This window comes from Oncorhynchus nerka, linkage group LG23 (genome assembly GCF_034236695.1).
Source record: "Oncorhynchus nerka isolate Pitt River linkage group LG23, Oner_Uvic_2.0, whole genome shotgun sequence".
NCBI lineage: Eukaryota > Metazoa > Chordata > Actinopteri > Salmoniformes > Salmonidae > Oncorhynchus > Oncorhynchus nerka.
In genome coordinates this window covers 32,950,033-32,968,821 of record NC_088418.1, presented here as the reverse complement: position 1 = coordinate 32,968,821, position 18,789 = coordinate 32,950,033, and the positions used below count along the sequence as shown (strand labels likewise).

General features: G+C 41.1%; 1 protein-coding gene across 1 annotated transcript in view; it reads right to left on the bottom strand.

Moving 5' to 3' along the window:
• nrg3b (neuregulin 3b) overlaps window positions 1-18,789 on the bottom strand; it is a 438,765-nt gene that overhangs the window by 212,259 nt on the left and 207,717 nt on the right. The window contains exon 2 of the mRNA XM_029629772.2: window positions 16,218-16,350. Coding sequence (XP_029485632.1) covers window positions 16,218-16,350 — 133 coding nt within the window. The remainder of the gene's footprint in view (window positions 1-16,217; window positions 16,351-18,789) is intronic.

The following is an 18,789-nucleotide window of genomic DNA, read 5'->3' as shown; positions in this document are numbered from 1 at the left end:
AGATGGTACACTGTCCTTCTTTCAGCACATATCAAAGCTGCAGGCTAAAGTTAAATCTAGGCTTGGTTTCCTTTATCGTAATCTCTCCTTTTTCACCCCAGTTGCCAAACTAACCCTGATTCCGATGACCATCCTGCCCATGCTAGACTACGGAGACATAATTTATAGATCGGGCTGGTAAAGGTGCTCTTGAGCGGCTAGATGTTCTTTACCATTCGGCTATCAGATTTTCCACCAATGCTCTAAAGGCCACATCACTGCACACATTGCACTCTCTCTTACTAAAAATTGTGGCTGCTTTGCGTGATGTAAGGTTGTCTCTACCTTCTTGCCCTTTGTGCTATTGTCTGTGCCCAATAATGTTTGTACCATGTTTTGTGCTACTACCATGTTGTGTTGCTACCATGTTGTTGTCATGTTGTATGGTATCATGCTGTGTTGTCATGTGTTGCTGGCTTGCTATGTTGTCGTCTTAGGTCTCTCCTTATGTAGTGTTGCGTTGTCTCTCTTGTCGTGATATATGTTTTGTCCTATTTATATATATATATATTTATATATATATTTATATAGTATCCCCGCCCCCGCAGGAGGCCTTTTGCCATTTGGGAGGCCGTCATTGTAAATAAGAATTTGTTCTTAATTGACTTACCCAAAATATGTTAATTGTTGTTTAAGTAGCTAACATTATCTGGCTGGCTCATTAGCTAACATTGTGTGATGTGTGTGTGATCTTACATGTTGTTTACCTTGCTAGGTTAATTGTTTACCTTACTAGTTAGCTACATGTCTTAAGCTAAAGTGTACTGTTAGCTAGCTAGCTAACGTTAGCTTGCTGTCTCCTGAGCTGACGTTGTTATTCACATCCCAGAGATGTTTGCTTTGCTAGTTAGAGCCTAATTGTTAGTTAGCTAACATCAAACCTAGTTGGTTAGCTCCCAGCATATTCATGCAGGGTAGTAACAACATGATTTGGCACTCTGTGCCATGTGTTAATATGTTAATTGTTGTTTAACTAGCTAACATTATCTGGCTGGCTCGTTAGCTAACGTTACGTGATGTGTGTGATCTTACACATTGTTTACCTAGCTAGGTTCATTGTTTACCTAGCTAGCTATATGTCTTAAGGAGAGGGGTACAACACCCATTGAATATGGCCAGTGTCAGTAAACGACTGCAAAAAAAGCGTAATAAAATCGATGCCTGCAGAGCTGGTTAGGCTGTTTTCATGTTATCCATAGGAAAACAAATCATCCACCAAAGCGTCAAGTGTGCACTCTGAACACTCCGAGAGCAAATCGAGATGGGGTGGGGCTAAAGCTTAAGAGGGTGTGAATAATGCTGAGTGGGTGTAAACAAAGAAGATCTCTTCACTAGATACCAAAACATTGAAAACATTGAAAAGTGAGTTTAGAAGTTTATCAACTTTCAAAGCAGAATTACTTTCTCATTGGTCCTCAAAAATGCAGTGTATGATATACCAATTTGTAGCTCTGAGTCTCTACTTTTATCCAATGTAAAAAACACAATTTCTAATTTTGCTACATAAGACCGAATCCAGGTTGTGAGTCACAAATACAGTTGTGCCCAAGACTTGAGGCTGTAATCACTGCCAAAGTTGCTTCAACAAAGTACTGAGTAAAGGGTCTGAATAGTTATGAATATGTGATATTTAAAAAAAAAATCTTTTTTTTTTCAAAAACATTTTTTTCTTCATCATTATGGGATATTGTCTGTAGGTTGATGAGAAAAAATCTATTTTAGAATAAGGCTGTAACATAACAAAATTTGGAAAAAGTCAAGGATTCTGAATACTGTCCGACTGCGCTGTATATACACGTTACATGGCCAAAAGTATGAGGACATCCCTTCAACTTACTAGAATTCAGCTGCACCCATTGCAGCTGAACACGGCCATACAATCTCAATAAAATAAACATTGGCAGTAGAATGGCCCATAACTGAAGAGTTCAGTGGCTTTCAATGTGGCACCATCATAGGATGCCACCTTTCCAAATAATCAGTTTGTCAAATTTCTGCCCTGCAAGAGCTTCCCCAGTTAACTGTAAGTGCTGTTATTGTGAAGTGGAAACATCTAGGTGCAACAATGGCTCACCTGCGAAGTGGTAGGCCACACAAGCTCACAGAATGGGAGAGGCGAGTGCTGAAGTGCGTAGCGTGTAACAATTGTCTGTCCTCGGTTGCAAAACTCATTACTGAGTTCCAAACTGCCTCTGGAAGCAAGAACTGTTTGTCGGAGCTTCCTGAAATGGGTTTCTATGGCCGAGCAGCCACACAGAAGCCAAAGATCACCGTGCACATTGCAGAACATCGGCTGGAGTGGTGTAAAGCTCGCTGCCATTGGACTCTGGCGCAGTGGAAACGCGTTCTCTGGAGTGATGAATCAAGTTTCACGCCATCTGGCAGTCCGACAGACAAATCTGGGTTTGGAGGATGCCAGGAGAACGCTACCTTTCCAAACACATAGTGGCAACTGTAAAGTTTAGTGAAGGAGGAATAATGGCCTGGGGCTGTTTTTCATGGTTCGGGCTAGGCCCCTTTGTTCCAGTGAAGGGAAATCTTAACACTACATTACAATGTCATTCTAGATGATTCTGTGCTTCCAACTTTGTGGCAACATTTTGGGGCAGGCCCTTTCCTGTTTCAGCATGACAATGCCTTCGTACAAAAAGCGAGGTCCATACAGAAATGGTTTCTCGAGATCAGTGTGGAAGAACTTGACCTGCACAGAGCCCTGACCTCAGCCCCATTGAACACCTTTGGGATGATTTGGAACTCCAACTACGGTCCAGGCCTAATTGCCCAACATCAGTGCCCGACCTCACTAAAAAATTCAAAGGCCATTTTCTTAAAAGTGTGTTTACAAGTGTATCAACTTTCAAAGCAGAATTACTTTCCCATTGTTCCTCAGAAATGCAGTGTATGATATACCATTTTGTAGTTCTGAGTCTCTAGTAATGTTCTTGTGGCTGAATGGAAGCATGTCCCCGCAGCAATGTTCCAACATCTAGTGGAAATCCTTCCCAGAAGAGTGAAGGCTGTTATAGCAGCAAAGGAGTGACCAACTCCATATTAATGCTCATGATTTTGGAATGAGATGTTCGACGAGCACGTGTCCAGATACTTTTGGTCATGTAGTATACATGTCAGTACATACTGTACACACAACAAGTAGGTGACATGGGGAGAGGCGTTGTGCAGTGGAATGTTGCTTTCCAATGTTTTTGGAAACCAGGTTTGCTGTTCACTATATAAGATGGATGGGAGTTCCATGCACTTATGGCTGTATAATACTATACATTTCCTTGAATTTGTTCTGGACCTGGGGACTGTGAAAAGACCCCTGGTGGCATGTCTGGTGGGGTAAGTGTGTGTGTCATTGCTGTGTGTAAGTTGACTATGCAAACCATTTGTAATTTCCAACACATTAATGTTTCTTATAAAAACAAGAAGTGACAGAGTCAGTCTTTCCTCAACTCTTAGCAAAGAGAGACTGGCATGCATCTGGCGTCCCATAGGGCAGTGCACAATTAACCCAGCGTCGTCTGGGTTTGGCCAGGGTAGGCCGTCATTGTAAATAAGAATTTGTTCTTAACTGACTTGCCTAATTAAATAAAGGTTCAATTAAAAAATGTAAATTAAAAAAATATTTGCCCTCTGATTACAATGAAGAGAAAGACGTGTGGGGCTGTTCTAGGCCATCTGCAGCTTAACTAGGTCATTATTTTTAGCACACGACCATATGACTGGACAATAATCAAAATAAGATCAAATTACACCCTGTAGGACTAGTTTCGTGGAGTGTGGTGTAAAAAAAGCAGAGCATCTCTTTATTATGGACAGACCACTCCCCATTTTTACTACCATTGAATCCATATGTTTTGACCATGACAGTTTGCAATCTACGGTAACACCAAGTAATTTAGTCTCCTCAACTTGTTCAACGGCCACACCATTCATTACCAAATTCAGCTGAGGTTTAGAACTTAGGGAATGATTTGTACCAAATACAATGCTCTTAGTTTTAGAGATGTTCAGGACCAGTTTATTACTGGCCACCCATTCCAAATAAGACTGCAACTTCTTGTTAAGGGTTTCAGTGACTTCATTAGCTGAGGTTGCTGATGCGTATGTAGTTGAATCATCAGCATACATGGACCTACATGCTTTGTTTAATGGTTTGAAAAAGCATGCGATCAAATGGAGCTTTGGACGTCATTGATGATGTACTTCTGATAAAGTGATACACGCATCAGCACTACATCGTGATCCTCCAGCCAGTATGCTTCAATAGGACAAAGTTGAAAGGGTTATTGTGTACAATAATTAGAAATTATGGTGTCGTGTACAATGTACAACCTGTTTTGTATATAACAGTATATTCCACACATTATCTGAATTTCATTGATACACAGTAAGCTGATGATTGTTGTCAAGCAGAGAGACCATTTTCAAGTCCCATAGAAAAGGTGATCTTGTACAATGTTTCATTATTGCAATACACAAACTGTAGCCTATTGCTTTACAATACCCTTATTTATGAGGATTTGTTCTATTTATGTACTGTATAAGGATGCTGAACCTGTAAGACATATTTCTCAACATGTTCACAACCTTGGATACAAATGATAGAAAATGTGGTTTACAGTGAACTTGAAAAAGTGCAGCATGTGATGTTCTGGACAAATACTAGATGGGAAAGTATGTTACCTTCTACTATTCCTTCAATTAAGCCGTTCAAAAAGATCTGTTTTGAAAATTGTATCTTGTATTTTTGCTATTGGATTTAAATATTAGTTAAAATGACTGAACATTATCTGATGAATTGGTGACTTAACAAAAAGTTTTCATGGAATAAAAAATAAAAAAGATTTTGCATGAATGACTCAGGGGTGAAAGATCCTTTAATCTCCAACGAATGCACAATCAAAGGTTCTTAACACGCGTAATGCCCCCTATCTTATGTTATCAGTTTAGAGTTTTATACTTAGATCTGAAAAATGCACCAAAGTCACAGATAAAAACAGATATAGTATTGTCTTTTCATTCTTAACTTAATCTAGTCTATCAATTAAATCTTCAACTCCAATCATGGAGATATAGGGTGTGCAGGCTTTTGTTGCAGTCGTTTGTGTTGGGGGGGCAAGGGTCAGTCTGTTTTATCTGGAGTATTTCTCCTGTCTTGTCCTGTGTGAATTTGAGTATTCTCTCTCTCTCTATCCCTCCCGGAGGACCTGTCCCAGGGACCATGCCTTAGGACTACCTGGCCTGATGACTCCTTGCTGTCTCCAGTCCACCTGGTCATGATGCTGCTCCAGTTTCAACTGTTCTGCCTGCGGCTATGGAACTCTGACCTGTTCACCAGACGTGCTACCTTGTCCCGGACCTGCTGTTTTCGACTCAATCTCTACCGCACCTGCTATCTCTAACTCTGAATGCTCGGCTATGAAAAGCCAACTGACATTTACTCATGAGGTGCTGACTTGTTGCACACACTACAACCACTGTGATTATTATTATTATTTGATCCTGCTGGTCATCTATGAACATTTGAACATCTTGGCCATGTACTGCTATAATCTCAACCGGGCACAGCCAGAAGAGGACTGGCCACCCTTCAGAGCCTAGTTACTTTCTAGGTTTCTTCCTAGGTTCCTGCCTTCCTAGGGAGTTTTTCCTAGCCACGGTACTTCTACATCTGCATTGCTTGCTGTTTGGAGTTTTAGGCTGGGTTTCTGTATAGCACTTTGTGACATCGGCTGATGTAAAAAGGGCTTTATAAATACATTTGATTGATTGTTCCTGCTCAACACTGACACATCCAATTCAGCAACTTATCATGCAATTAGACTGCCCCGCCCTCCTTTCGGAAAAGCTGAACATGACTCCATTTTGTTGATCCCTGCCTACAGACAAACTAAAACAAGAAGCTCCCACGCTGAGGTCTGTTCAACGCTGGTCCGACCAATCTGATTCCACACTCCAAGACTGCTTCCATCACGTGGACTGGGATATGTTTCGTATTGCGTCAGACAACAACATTGACGAATACGCTGATTCGGTGTGCGAGTTCATTAGAATGTGCGTTGAAGGTGACGTTCCCATAGCAATGAGTAAAACATTCCCAAACCAGAAACCGTGGATTGATGGCAGCATTCGTGTGAAACTGAAAGCTCGAACCACTGCTTTTAATCAGGGCAAGGTGACCGGAAATATGACCGAATACAAACAGTGTAGCTATTCCCTCCGCAAGGCAATCAAACAAGCTAAGCGTCAGTATAGAGACAAAGTAGAATCTCAATTCAACGGCTCAGACACAAGAGGTATGTGGCAGGGTCTACAGTCAATCACGGATTACAAAATGAAAACCAGCCCCGTCACGGACCAGGATGTCTTGCTCCCAGGCAGACTAAATAACTTTTTTGCCCGCTTTGAGGACAATACAGTGCCAATGACACGGCCCGCAACCAAAACATGCAGACTCTCCTTCACTGCAGCAGACGTGGGGAAAACATTTAAACGTGTTAACCCTCGCAAGGCTGCAGGCCCAGACGGCATCCCCAGCCGCGCCCTCAGAGCATGCGCAGACCAGCTGGCTGGTGTCTTTACGGACATATTCAATCAATCCCTATCCCAGTCTGTTGTTCCCACATGCTTCAAGAGGGCCATCATTGTTCCTGTTCCCAAGAAAGCTAAGGTAACTGAGCTAAACGACTTCCGCCCCGTAGCACTCACTTCCGTCATCATGAAGTGCTTTGAGAGACTAGTCAAGGACCATATAACCTCCACCCTACCTGACACCCTAGACCCACTCCAATTTGCTTACCGCCCAAATAGGTCCACAGACGATGCAATCTCAACCACACTGCACACTGCCCTAACCCATCTGAACAAGAGGAATACCTATGTGAGAATGCTGTTCATCGACTACAGCTCAGCATTTAACACCATAGTGCCTTCCCAAGCTCGTCATCAAGCTCGAGACCCTGGGTCTCGACCCCGACCTGTGCAACTGGGTACTGGACTTCCTGACGGGCCGCCCCCAGGTGGTGAGTGTAGGCAACAACATCTCCACCCCGCTGATCCTCAACACTGGGGCCCCACAAGGGTGTGTTCTGAGCCCTCTCCTGTACTCCCTGTTCACCCACGACTGCGTGGCCACGCACGCCTCCAACTCAAATATCAAGTTTGCGGACGACACAACAGTGGTAGGCTTGATTACCAACAACGACGAGACGGCCTACAGGGAGGAGGTGAGGGCCCTCGGAGTGTGGTGTCAGGAAAATAACTTCACACTCAACGTCAACAAAACTAAGGAGATGATTGTGGACTTCGGAAAACAGCAGAGGGAACACCCCCCTATCCACATCGATGGAACAGTAGTGGAGAGGGTAGCCAGTTTTAAGTTCCTCGGCATACACATCACAGACAAACTGAATTGGTCCACCCACACAGACAGCATCATGAAGAAGGCGCAGCAGTGCCTCTTCAACCTCAGGAGGCTGAAGAAATTTGGCTTGTCACCAAAAGCACTCACAAACTTCTACAGATGCACAATCGAGAGCATCCTGGCGGGCTGTATCACCGCCTGGTACGGCAACTGCTCCGCCCACAATCGTAAGGCTCTCCAGAGGGTAGTGAGGTATGCACAACGCACCACCGGGGGCAAACTACCTGCCCTCCAGGACACCTACACCACCCGATGTCACAGGAAGGCCATAAAGATCATCAAGGACAACAACCACCCGAGCCACTGCCTGTTCACCCCGCAATCATCCAGAAGGCGAGGTCAGTACAGGTGCATCAAAGCTGGGACCGAGAGACTGAAAAACAGCTTCTATCTCAAGGCCATCAGACTGTTAAACAGCCACCACTAACATTGAGTGGCTGCTGCCAACACACTGACTCAACTCCAGCCACTTTAATAATGGGAATTGATGGGAAATTATGTAAAATATGCTACCTAATATAATGTTTACATACCCTACATTATTCATCTCATATGTATACGTATATACTGTACTCTATATCATCTACTGCATCTTTATGTAATACATGTATCACTAGCCACTTTAACTATGCCACTTTGTTTACATACTCATCTCATATGTATATACTGTACTCGATACCATCTACTGCATCTTGCCTATGCCGCTCTGTACCATCACTCATTCATATATCTTTATGTACATATTCTTTATCCCCTTACACTTGTGTGTATAAGACAGTAGTTTTGGAATTGTTAGTTAGATTACTTGTTGGTTATTACTGCATTGTCAGAACTAGAAGCACAAGCATTTCGCTACACTCGCATTAACATCTGCTAACCATGTGTATGTGACAAATAACATTTGATTTGATTTGATTTGACAAGACAAGTTGAAATAGGTGTGTTAGTGCTACGTTGAAACAAAAGCTTGCACACCCTGTTGGAGACCGGTGTGCTACATCATCCGTCTAAATTGAAAATGTAATCCTTCACGCTTCCACTGCCTTTCAACTCCCAGTCATGTGGCATCACAATTGAGCACCACTCATGGCCCAATTGCGACACTTTCCTACTCCTGAGGCCTTATAGCACACCGGCTATCAAACTCAGCCACACTCAAACAGCACCCCGGCTCACTCACTGCTGCAACATTAGATCCTATAATTGTGAGACTAATGCCTCAGGTGGGCTGTCATGGGTATTGCTCACAGGTAATACGGCTGCTCGCAACTCTTAATTACGTTCCCTGTCTTATTGCGTGGGGGAGAGATGGTGGCTGGCCCACTCCAGCAAGCACAGTTTTAATGTTGAATACTGAGACGTTTGTCAGCATGTCGTACCATGCTTGTGTGTGTGTCTGTGTGTGTGTGTGTGAATATATGCGCGTACACGCGTTCTCTGTTGTTGGTCTGACAGCCTAATGAGAAGAGAGAGGTTACCATAGCAATGGTAAGGAAAGAACTACCTTATGCTGTTGTGTGTCTTGAGGATTTGGCATATACACCGAGAACAGTAAACCCGTGATCCCGTGTAGCTCATTTGGTAAAGCATGGCGCCAAGGTTGTGGATTCAATTCCCACCGGGGACCAGTACGAAAAAAAGTCAAATGTAAATTCCTCATATTTAACACAATGAAGCAAGCCAGTAGAGTGAGCCAGACAACCTAGGAGGCAGACGGAGAGATCTGCAATCCCAATGAATGTCCATCGCTTCAATGTAATACCTTCCCCAACCACCTGACAGGTCAATTATTCAATTGTTGACAGTTATTACGAGCACACCAACACTGCTCGCGTTGCGTGCTCGAGCGTTTCAAAAATAAATTTAAATATACATGTTATTCAATTATTGGCTGAATGAGAGACGAGAGACTGCGTTGCCAAACGCTAAAATAGAAGTCAGTTCTATTTTTAAGGCTAAACGCAGTGCAAGTCCTGCCTCTCCCATCTCCTAATTGGTTTATAGAAGCAGATACCCATGTGCCATCTCCTCATTGGTTATACCTACATGGGTGATTGAAAGATGAACTGAGTTTGGTTGGTCATCGTGGTAACTATGAAAGTTAGATGCCAATCCCCATATAAAGTCCAAAGAAGAAAAAGCCTGGAAGAAGGAGAGATTCGTTTTATTTGTGGATTAATTGTCGGAGTAGAGAACCTTGTGCATTTCAGTTAAAATAACAACTCAACATTTATATCCCAGGACAAATTAGCTAGCAACAGCAAGCTAGCTAAATAGGACAAACTAGCTAGCAACTGCAAGCTAGCTAGCTAACTTGCCATAAATGTTTAATGCTTTTCGACCTGTCCCCAAATTAATATAATTGGTTCAGAGTTTTTGACATTTTAACCTGTGTGTCGTGATCGCGTTTGGTGTGGGGGGACAAAATCAATTTGCTCACGATGGTGCACGCAGAAGGTTTGGGTACGGTGTTAGACATTCTCAAATCCTTAATGTGGGATTCACATTACATTTGATTTTACCTTTATTTAACCAGGCAAGTCAACCTCACAAGGAGTAGTGTCATTGTGAGACTGACACAACTACTTGTAAAGCTGAGACTGTCCTAATATGGACATCATAGTTGACAGCTATATAGTACAAGATAACCCTTTGGTGATATAATTTCTAATACAGCATGTGTATTGACGAATATCTGCAACTTCTCATCTAACTGCAACTTCTCTAGGACGGCATGCAGTTACGATGGGTTCTTTCATCTACCTGTTCCATCAAACTCATTATGTGGGTATTAGGGAACGAGATCAGTTAGCAAATTAAGCCTCTGAACTAGATCTGTGACATTTTGTCGGCAGGGTTATTGTCATGCAAAAGAATGCCGGTCTCACAGTAATTGACCACAAACATAAACACGTTTAGCATCGCCAGGCCTCCACGCATACAAGCAGCATACAAGCGCTGATACGTGCCTTTGGAACATCTACATTTAAAAAGTATAATAATGAACTGAATATGCACCATCACAATAAATCCATTATTTATTTTAGGCAGGTCTAAAGAAACATTATGATAGGAAGAAATTGTATTCGGCTTTCTATTCCGCAACAAAGCCTCCTTCACTCACGCTGCCAAGCTTACCCTAGTAAAACTGACTATCCTACCGATCCTTGACTTCGGCGATGTCATCTACAAAATTGCTTCCAACACTCTTCTCAGCAAACTGGATGCAGTTTATCACAGTGCCATCCGTTTTGTCACTAAAGCACCTTATACTACCCACCACTGCGACTTGTATGCTCTAGTCGGCTGGCCCTCGCTACATATTCGTCGCCAGACCCACTGGCTCCAGGTCATCTACAAGGCCATGCTAGGCAAAGCTCCGCCTTATCTCAGCTCACTGGTCACGATGGCAACACCCATCCGTAGCACGCGCTCCAGCAGGTGTATCTCATTGATCATCCCTAAAGCCAACACCTCATTCGGCCGCCTTTCGTTCCAGTACTCTGCTGCCTGTGACTGGAATGAATTGCAAAAATCGCTGAAGTTGGAGACTTTTTATCTCCCTCACCAACTTCAAACATCAGCTATCTGAGCAGCTAACCGATCGCTGCAGCTGTACATAATCTATTGGCAAATAGCCCACCCATTTTCACCTACCTCATCCCCACAGTTTTTATTTATTTACTTTTCTGCTCTTTTGCACACCAATATCTCTACCTGTACATGATCATCTGATCATTTATCACTCCAGTGTTAATCTGCAATATTGTAATTATTCGCCTACCTCCTCATGCCTTTTGCACACATTGTATATAGACTCCCCTTTTTTTCTCTACTGTGTTATTGACTTGTTAATTGTTTACTCCATGTGTAACTCTGTGTTGTCTGTTCACACTGCTATGCTTTATCTTGGCCAGGTCGCAGTTGCAAATGAGAACCTGTTCTCAACTAGCCTACCTGGTTAAATAAAGGTGAAATAAATAAATAAAAAATAAAAAAAATTCAGAAGAAGAAAAGTTGGTATGTTGTCTAGCTATGTGCCATGCCCTAAGCTGTAGAATTTAACAGACAAGATATGCTTATAAGTTCTGTGCCATTATTTTATATTTTATGATTAATAGTAAGAAGAATATAATTGAACTTAGCTGAATAAAATAGAAAGAATATTTTTCCCTTTCTAGAGTGAGTGCACATATGAAGTGGCTATGTTGAGCGTAAAAGTGATAATTTGAAACACGTTCAATACGCTAGAAACAATCCATAGAATGCCTTAACAATCAAAATATATATGGGCTGCATGATGCGACCATAGGCTATTGATGATTTGCCTCAGGCTGCACATTCCTTGCCTCAGGCTGCATATGCTGTTGTCTCATCAAGTGATCATATTTTCACCCATCAGACTATTCTCAATTTAGTCTTGTCCTTACTAATATTTAACATTTGTTCCGATTTAGAATGGCCCATTATCAAATGGCAGGAACAGGGGCAGGGGGAAAAAGACAAGTCATCTTTATACACTCGAGTGGAGGCCACTTTCCTGCCGGTTCGTTTCACTCATGTTGGTAGGCTACTCCAGTTATTTCACCTGACAACAGGTTATATTCCGTCCAAACTCTGTATGCCATGGGCTCGCCAACCCTGTTCCTGCAGCTACCCAGTGCTTCATTTGGGAAACAAAGTGAAATCTGCTTGGTAACATCTATAGTAACATGTTTTCACAACGAAACATGTTTCATTAAACTGTTGACAGCCCGTCTCTCTGGATTGAAGGAGAGAGGGGAGAAGATGGAAACACACGGTGGTGAGATATTCTAGAGCTAATGGTAATATGTAAGCCTATCAATTATGAAAATATAAAAACTGCCCTCCACATTATGGGATTCAAAACCAAATACAAATTCACTATAATTGTAGGCTAATTATGTATTAAAGATATCGTAAATCAGTATTCTTTTCTGTTTTTCTGTCATGGGTAATATGCGGTAGGCTATGTATTGTATAATGGCACAATCATTTTTGGCTTGGCCTCATATATAGGCCTATGCATAAGCATACAGGTGTTTTGAATTATCATAACCTTAGAAAGCACTCTCCATTTCATTGTGTTTGAAACAACATCCACAATGACCATGTTTTTCAAAATCAAGTAATTCCAGAGAAAATGAAGTATTGCCTTTCATCTATCCCCACACGTTTAAACAGGGTCGGAGAAAACAAGAGAAAAGGTTGATATTGGCATCCTATTGGACTCTTCTCTGATTAAATTATCTTTTTCGGATGCAGCCAAACTGTGATTAATGGAAGACCCATCCAGTGATAGGCGCCGGCACGTTTCACTATCATCTTTCCAACCTCTTTACAGTTATTTACAAAAGCAGGAATTCACAACAATAATAGTACAACAGTTTAGCTCCATATGTGAGAAAGCCGCTATTATTCCGTCACGGTCCCATGTATTTAGAACCATTTACTATCCAGTTATTCAGAAAAATAACCATTCAATTGAAGCTCTTGAGAGATACCTGTAATCATTGCTTCAAAACACTGGTACTTGCGAAGCGGACTAGTCCTCGGGTTAAGTCCCCCTATCCTTCCTCTCTACCATGGATCCCTTCGTTAATTATACCCATGAGTGTGGTTGGAGAGATGGTCTGTCACAAAAGTGTAATGTTTTGAGCAACTGCACCAGTCATCATGGTGAAACTCGGAGCACAGTTCCAGTCTATCCCTCATCAATTACGTTAAGTAGGTTTAGCTGTGAAACTAGCAGGTTGTGTTTTGTTGCAGCTGAATAGAAGAGACACAGTATGCAAATCATGTAGAAAATCATCTATAATGGAGCTGTGAGGGGAACGGCACCTCAGTACCTCCAGGCTCTGATCAGGCCCTACACCCAAACAAGGGCACTGCGTTCATCCACCTCTGGCCTGCTCGCCTCCCTACCACTGAGGAAGTACAGTTCCCGCGCAGCCCAGTCAAAACTGTTCGCTGCTCTGGCCCCCCAATGGTGGAACAAACTCCCTCACGACGCCAGGACAGCGGAGTCAATCACCACCTTCCGGAGACACCTGAAACCCCACCTCTTTAAGGAATACCTAGGATAGGATAAAGTAATCCTTCTCACCCATCCCCCTTAAAAGATTTAGATGCACTATTGTAAAGTGGCTGTTCCACTGGATGTCTTAAGGTGAACGCACCAATTTGTAAGTCGCTCTGGATAAGAGCGTCTGCTAAATGACTTAAATGTAAATGTAAATGTAAATAATACATATTTTCCAGATGTAGATGTTAGATACATTTTAGGTTCTGAATGAAAGGTAAAAATATGTATTTTCTGGACATTGAAAAGACGTATTTTCCGGAAGTGAAAATTAGATTCATTTTCGGTTCTGAATGAAAGTTTAAAAATAGTGTTTGAACATAAATATGGCATGATGTTCAAAGTAGTCCACCCTGTAGTTGAAAACAACAGACCACTTCAACAACAATACCATTCTCAATAACGTATGTTTTTTTCTTGCAATGATTGTGATATGTTGTTGTTTATATACCTAGTTGAATCCAAAAGAATAAGAGCATCTGCTGAATGGTCAAAATGTAAAAACCAACACTTGCAAAGCATGCTGGGTATTATTTGAATTAGTTTTGCCCCCAAACAAGTATGGTCCAGAACAGAGCAAATCTAAACCAATCATAGACTTCTAGGCTGGTTCATGAGTTTGAACAGCACAGTACAGTACGGCACAGTCCAGTACAGTAGAGTACAGTACAGTTTAGTTCAGTAGAATAGAGTACATTCGAGTAAACTATACTCTACTGTACTAATCTATACTTTATTGTACGGTAATGTACTGTGTTCTACTGTACTGTATTGTGCTGTCCAAACTTGTGAATCATAGACGTCTAAGTTTGGGCCAAATCAAGGCCGGACCGGACAAAATCTGAACCAATTATAGACGTCTATGATTGTTTCAGATTTGGTCTGGACCGGACTAAAATTCTACATCTGTGGACCAGACCACACCAAAAAAAGAAGACGACCAGTACCAAAAAAAGGTGTCCAAAAGACGGGTCCGTGCTTAGTGGGGAAGAGAAGCCAAGAGAATAGGCTCCACTTTGCCACAACAAGGAAGATGTGTCTGATACATAGAATATAATGCAATTGTATTGGGTGACAGTATACATGTTCCCTTTTTAATTATGTCAATGTTTTAAACGTGCTTTTATGTACCTAACACAACATTGAAGTTAGGTATAATTTAACTATATAGTTGTGCATTTGTCGTGCCACCAGGTCACCCAATATCCATAGCCTTCTTTAATATCCTTCTTTAATACATAAAGAAGTCGACCGAAACATCTTCTGAAATAAGCAATGACAAGTTTAGCGGTGCCATGCCAGAATGTAAACTGCCAGAGCCCGGCGTGGTATATGGCTGGAAAAACGTACCTCAATCCAGGGATGGAATATGTTGCTGTACTAATTATCCCGAAATGTTGAATGGTGAATCAAGATGATTGGAATTCTGCTACTTTTTATTTAAATGGCTGTTTTCCCCAGCATGCTATGCTAGCTAATACTATAGCAGCCCATTGGATTCCATGAAAATGTGACAGGTAGCATTGGGGTGAGTAGCCACCGGAAGTGTTGTCGAATCCAATGGGATGCTTTAGAATTAGCTAGCCTAGTATGCTGGCGAAAATGGCAGTTTAACCCTCTACTGCACATCGTTGCCCTCGTGCAACAGAAAACCTTTTGGCCCCTATATAATTATATATTTTTTTTTTATCCTATAAATGACAATATGCAACAACATGTAACAATCCTGTAAACAATCAAATGAGGTACAGAAGTTGGTATGATGTATGTGTTGGGGTAGGAAGCAGAGCAACGTGAGCGCATGGTGTGAGTGAAAGGTAAGATACATTTAATTATTTTGCATGTTTATATAGAGATAACTTGACAATAAAAAGTATGTACTTTTGTAGGAATCTCTAATGAAGCATATTTGATAGGTTTTGAAGATATTTAGTTTATATTAAAAAAATGTAGTTTTATTTCTGTTGCCTCAGGGTAGCGTTGTGCAGTTAGGCTACTTGTCAGGGCAATTTACTGCATTGGTCAATGTTTTTGCCAACATATCCACTGACATTCACAGGCAATGGACAGGGCTAAAGGAGCCTAATTGAGCAGTGAGGACAGTGAGCTTGAGGACAGTGACAGCGAGGAAGAATGGACGCCAGAATAATTTCCTTTTATGAAAAGAGTGCTTGTTTTCTGCTATATTTGACTTAATAAATGTTCTGAAGATATCCGGTTTTAGTACCCGTATGGTACAGCATTTCCATGAGGCAAAAAAAAAAAGTATTTGTGTGGGGGGTAGAAAATGTTTTGTTTTATTATTGCTACATTATCAGAAAGCTTAAATCTTCAAAACATTTGTTATGAAAAAAAGTATGTGTGCAGTACCCGGTTAATTAAAAACTAGCAGTATTTCAATCTTCTTGATGTATCAATTTGGATAATGGGATAATTATGAGTACAGCGCCATCTCCCGTCCCTGGATTGAGGTACGTTTTCCTCACAATCTCTTGCGCCTGCTCCGCGGTGTCCTGATCACTGCAGCCTGCCATTCAAACCTTACAGGTAATATGTAATTATTGCAACCGTAAGGTCTGAATCTTCAGGCTAGGACAAGTTAGACACAGTGAACTAATACAGACACAGACACACCGAGAGACTCACCTGCAGTGTCTGTGCACTCCTGCTACTGTCTCAATGATGGAGCACTCGCCCTCGTTGAGGCAGAAGGCTAGGTCCTTGTCATCGATGCAAGGCTTGAAGACCTCTGAACGCAGACTAGGGGACGTGGGGGCCACTGTTAGAAAGAGAGAGAGAGATATCACAGAGACACCATTATTGAAGAACCATTTTCTTTGGGTAACATATAAACTTCAGAATCACAGCAAAAAAAACATTTGTTTACCAAGAAAGAAAGATGACAGAGGGATAGAGGTGTCAAAATGACCTGGATTACTACTTGATTTGGCTTATTGTATAAACAGTAAGGATTTTTGATGGTTTTGCCAAATAGCTTGGCTCTATGATCGTGGCCTATATCATCATACATACAGCTTCCATTCACACTGACAAGGCTACTCAGGAGCTTGCGGTGCTAACTTGATATAAGTAATTTTCAGGAGCAGGTGTCATGACACGGGGGTTCAGGTTCAATAGGCTACCAGAGCAGAGCTAAGTAAACACTGCTGTCTCTCCACTCCTTCCTGTTAATCATCAACAGTGATGACATCATCTACATTAAGGTGAGGTACAGATACACCACGTTACACATTTGTTGAATGGGAATTAATTATTTGTACTCTGATGAGGCTTTGTTATAAAGATTATCAGAATAATTCAAAAGTTTGATGTATACTACATAACAAATATGGATACTGTGAAAAAAAGGTTTTTTGGTTACAATTGACAAAAGAGTGAAGGTGGTTGATAGATAAATATAGGCCTACAAATTGAACAAATCACACATTACCTATCGACATCATTCATCCATGTTATTTTAACATGTTATTTGTTGCAGGTTCTCTTATATTTTAGATAGTATTGAAAGCACCTGCTTTGATTTGGAATTGGGTAAGAATAAATGGCTGTGGCATGACATTTTTCACCTCCATGTGCTGCTCTTTCATTCTGACCCTGCACAAGCCCTGCTCTGCTTTGCACACACACACTGCTCTGTCTGTTGACTGAGCCATGGCCGCTATGCACAGCCACTGCAATGCAGGTATTCCCCCGCAAAAAAGACAGTCAGCCATGTTTGCACACACACACACACACACACACACACCAAGGTTGGGGTCAATTCTGAATTGAGTTGTGAATTGCTCTTGAATTAATGTATAATTTAATTCAATGAAATTCAAATAGCTTATTTATTCTACACACCATAGATTTTTTTATTTTGACATCACGTATGGTTACCAATAACATGTAGCAGAAGGTTCAAACATTTCATTTGTAAAACGTATTTTCCTACAACAATCAAGTATTTTTGTAGTGGTCTGGAAATATTATAAGATCATGTTGTGGGTTGTCTATAATAATTAATAATTCCCTCAATGTTTTTAAATATCAGAAAAAATACATTTCCCAAAATGTATTAGATCAAACACTGCAGTATGGAAGGGAACAATCTAACATCTCATGACAAAACTAAATACTGTTTGACATCTTTGAAACGCTATATGTAATTATTTGCATTACTAAGTGAGTGGCATATCCTTTTGATAAAATATTTGTCAAATGAATTAGACTGATATTTCACGTCTCAGTTTAATTGGTTTGAATTGCTTTAAAGTAAATTATACTTTCTTCAATTCCTTCAATTCAAAATCAATTAAAGATCTTCTTCCTGTGGGGTGTGGACAATTCAAATTAAATTCAAATTCATTGTTGGACCCCAACCATGACACACACACGCACACACACACACACATCTTGTTTCTGGTGAATTTTGAAGGGAAAACACATCCAATACTTTCCTGTTAATTGGGTTAATATATCCCAACCACGAATGATATCCCAATCATTTCTTAATTATTTTCAACAGTTGGTCTAGCTCTAACAGTTCAGAAAGTAATCACGCTTGACAATTTGTTTGTAGAACGACTCTGAGAAAGTTAGTTCTGGGGTGCATTCAGTTTGATTTAACATTTGCTACAGTGTTCGTCCTTTAAAAGTTGCGTCATACTGCAGCACACCTTGCGGGCTGCTGCAGCATTCTATGGCACGTTACTTCATTTTCAGCCATTTTTTACGTTAATGCAAGTTACTGCTAGTTCGACCACTCGAGGGCAACTTTGAGAAGCATTTGATAGTCTCCCATATTGGCATTATTAGAGAAATTTAAACCTTTTTTGTCATAACATAGTACATGGGATTGATTTTAAGAAATTTGACTTAATTAATTTGATTAATATTATGATGTTTCTAACCCTCTGGGTTTCCGTAGGCAGCGTAGCCTAGTATTAGAGCATTGGACTAGTAACCGCAAGGTTGCAAGTTCAAACCCCTGAGCTGACAAGGCACAAATCTGTTGTTCTGCCCCTGAACAGACAGTTAACCCACTGTTCCTAGGCCGTCATTGAAAATAAGAATTTGTTCTTAACTGACTTGCCTGGTTAAATAAAGGTAAAATAAAAAAGGATGGAATGGAAAATATTATTGTAACGGTTTTCTTCTGGTGAAAGAGAGGCGGACCAAAATGTAGCATGGTTATCTTTATACATCTTTAATGAAA